The sequence below is a fragment of the Notothenia rossii genome (assembly GCF_949606895.1).
Source record: "Notothenia rossii genome assembly, chromosome: 12".
NCBI classification, from domain to species: Eukaryota; Metazoa; Chordata; class Actinopteri; order Perciformes; family Nototheniidae; genus Notothenia; species Notothenia rossii.
The window spans coordinates 16,641,946-16,645,126 of NC_136911.1; the positions used below are offsets into that span (position 1 = coordinate 16,641,946).

Sequence of the window (3,181 nt, forward strand, 5' to 3'; positions counted from 1 at the left end):
GACAGGATGTCCGGAGCATAAACTGCTCTCCCATGCTGCGAAAACAAGGCGCCATGTGTAACACGGACCCTGAGATTACCTCCACTCTGACTGGGCCAGGAAACCGGGTCGCGGCCCTCCGATGCCCCGCTTCCAGGTGAGCAACTGGTGCTGCCGGGAGCCAATGTATGCTCCATGTGGAAGTGGGAAAAACCAACAGAGGTAACACTGAATGAACGGCAACGCTGTGGTGAGTGAAAACACGTCTGAAAAATGTATTTGTTCTTTAATTTCAATATAAAATCCAATCGTTTCCTTTGAGCTGATTTTGATTTAGAAAGTAAACTACATGAAATAAACAAAATTAATTATGAAAACATATGAAAGTAAGTGTCATTGAATGTTTTCCAAAATGTAGAAACAATTCAAATAATAAATACAAGAGAGGATGATTCTATTTGCGAAATTTATTTGTCAAAAGTGCAAAAAAAAGTATAAAAAACACCTTCAGTATATACATAAACTTTAGAATATTGACTGTACAATACTTATTATCACAAAATTAATTAATATCCCTGCAAAAGGACGAAAAAAAGTTCAGTGTTTGAAATGGTCTATGGCTTATTCTTACACAGATACAGTACAACAGCTTTCTCCAAAGTGGCATTTAAAAAAAAATCATCAGTCAGGGGGCCTAGAAGGACAGGCTAGTAGTGACAAGTAGAATAAAAAACATATTTGTTCAAATTTAGCTACAGAGATTTGAGGTCAGGTCGAGTGTCCTTGCAGCAGGAGGTTAAGAGTTGTTGTAGCTACAGTAATACACAGCTGTGCTGGCGTCTGACAGCACCGATGATATGAGGCTTTCAGGTCCCTGCATGCCGGCCTCGTGTGTCCCGTACGGCAAGCCTGGCATGTCCCCGCGTGCCGAAGAGGAGCTCAAATACTGCTCGAACTCGCTGCGGTCCACCTCGGCCAGCAGCTCAGAGTGCTGCATCTGCTCCACGCTGTCTGCTGAGTGAGGGTGGGAGTCAGGAGGGGGGGAGAGCTGCCCTGCCCCACCAGGGTGCCGCTTGGCCTGGCTGGGACTGCAGTGCTGGGTGTAGTACATGGCCAGAGGGTTAGGGCATCCCATGTAGGAAGGGGGCTGCTCTGGAGCTGAGGAGGGGTGTCTGGGGTTGCCATGGTGGTTAGAGTGAGGGTCCTGGGACTGGTACTCTGCCGCCTGGGAATGGTAAGCATACGCAGGCATCATGTGGCAGTCCTCTTGTGAATGTGAAGGGAAGAACATGAGGTCTGACTCCACAGCGTCCAGAGGAGAGGTGTCAGGCGTAGGGAGGCTGTAGCTCTCATAAGAGGGGCCCCCAAGACCCTGAGCATCTCGGTAGTGGCTGAGCTGCTGCGGGGGAAGCTGGAAGCCGTGCTCGTGGTAGCCCAGGCCCAGACTCTCCACGCACAGCCTGCCGTCCCCTGACATGGACGGGCCCTGATGATCGGACACACCGTGGACAAGAAAGCCAGAGTCCAGCCTCTTAATCCTCTTCACCTGCTTCCGCCGCCGGGGCCGGTACTTGTAGTTGGGGTGGTCCTGCATGTGCTGGACCCTCAGCCGCTCGGCCTCCTCCACAAAGGGCTGCTTCTCCGTCACAGGAAGGGCTTTCCATGATTTCCCTGCAGGTCAAGAGGAGAGTGCACATCAATGATATGTCAGCAGATACTGTACAGTCTGGCCATGCACACTAAAATAGCTTGTTGCCATTTCAGGGGGCAGGGATAGGTTTTTGAGGTTAAATGTGGAGCTTAACTCAGTCCCTTTTAATAACATGGGGACATCACCTGCTGCCATAACAACCACTGCACTCATTGAGAAATAATTGTTGTTTGAGTGGAATATCCATAAAAGTTGACATAAAACTCAAATAACGTATCCTAAATTACAAAAGCCAATAAGAATAATAACACTGAACTTGAAGATATCTGGCACATATCACGAGATTGATGGAATAAAAGTGACTTACCCAGCATTTTGCTCAGCTCCGCGTTGTGCAGGTCCGGGTTTTGCTGCGCCAGTCTCTTGCGCTCATCCTTCGCCCACACCATAAACGCGTTCATGGGCCGTCGGATCCGCGGTTCAGTCTTGCCGCCGCGGTTCTGGCTCCCGGAGCTGGATGCGCACGGCTCACTTTTAACTTTGGTGTCCCCGAGAGGACTGTGGGGGTCGGCCCACTGGCAGTGTCCCATTCCAGGCATCATGACTGACATCGTACACCTTGCCTGGGTCTGATCGTCGCTGGCGTAACCCGCATCGGGACTACTCATCTCTGTCCAGATGGGAGGATTTGGAGAGCCACCGGGCAGCAACACACTACAACTGAAAACCACCTACAGAAAAACTATACAAGGGTTTTTGTTTTGCGTTTGAGTTGGAAAGTAATTAGTCCCATCCATCAAGCACTTCCAGGAGTCGCATGGACTGAACTGTACCGAGTTCTCTGCGCTGGATGTGAAGGCTGCTGCGCTATAAACTCACAGGCAGCCAATCACCATGGGGTGGGAGTGCCCACAACAAAGGTGTAAAAAAGTTGGAGTAGCCCGCCTTCGACCCTTGTCTGAGGCGCAGAGACCCTTTAAGGAGAGACGCAGTGAGATTTCAAACAAATGCAAAACCCGAAAAACAAGTAATTAGATTAATATGATTTTGATAGCAAGAAACTATATATTACTATGCTTTAGTGCATAGTTAAAAAAAAAAAAAGTGCATGATTTTACTCCATGATCGAAAACAGGTGTGACTGATAAAACCCACAATAACGTTTTATTTGGTCCATTTTCAATTCTCCCCCGTGTATTAGACTGACACTAATATTCAGACAACAACCCACTTGGTCGTCAGTATGTGTATTGTGGGGTGACTGTGTTAAAATCTTGCATATCTTGTTTACGCGTGGACATAATGGCCCCCTCATTCGCAACTTTTACGCACTGATCGTCTCGATGGAGACGTTCTTTGATTTCAGTCTAATGAGAGGCGCAGATAAAAGACGGCAATAGAGGATTAAGACAACCTAAGAGTCAAATCAATAAGAGGAGAGCAAGCTTAAATAAACACCCATTACATAGTTAAGTGATGAGGCCTACGTTCAAATGTCAGTTTGGATACACGGTATTTCCCCGACTAGACGTCAGTCTGGGATGCTAATGA

At 47.8% G+C, this 3,181-nt stretch overlaps 1 protein-coding gene across 1 annotated transcript; it reads right to left on the bottom strand.

Annotated features, from left to right (window-relative positions):
• Positions 1 to 431: 431 nt before the first annotated feature.
• On the bottom strand, positions 432 to 2,488 carry sox17 (SRY-box transcription factor 17). Its single transcript, XM_079662013.1, has 2 exons — positions 1,998 to 2,488; positions 432 to 1,650 (listed from the first exon to the last, which is right to left on the bottom strand). The coding sequence occupies exons 1-2, from the start codon at positions 2,296 to 2,298 to the stop codon at positions 776 to 778; spliced, it is 1,176 nt and encodes a 391-aa protein (XP_079518139.1). The 5' UTR covers positions 2,299 to 2,488; the 3' UTR covers positions 432 to 775.
• Between the last annotated feature and the right edge of the window lie 693 nt (positions 2,489 to 3,181).

Coding starts and splice junctions, on each gene's coding strand:
- sox17 (XM_079662013.1), bottom strand. CDS start 2,298: ATGAGTAGTCCCGATGCGGGTTACGCCAGCGACGATCAGACCCAGGCA. Junction 1,651..1,997: donor GGAGCTGAGCAAAATGCTGG/GTAAGTCACTTT, acceptor CTTGACCTGCAG/GGAAATCATGGAAAGCCCTT.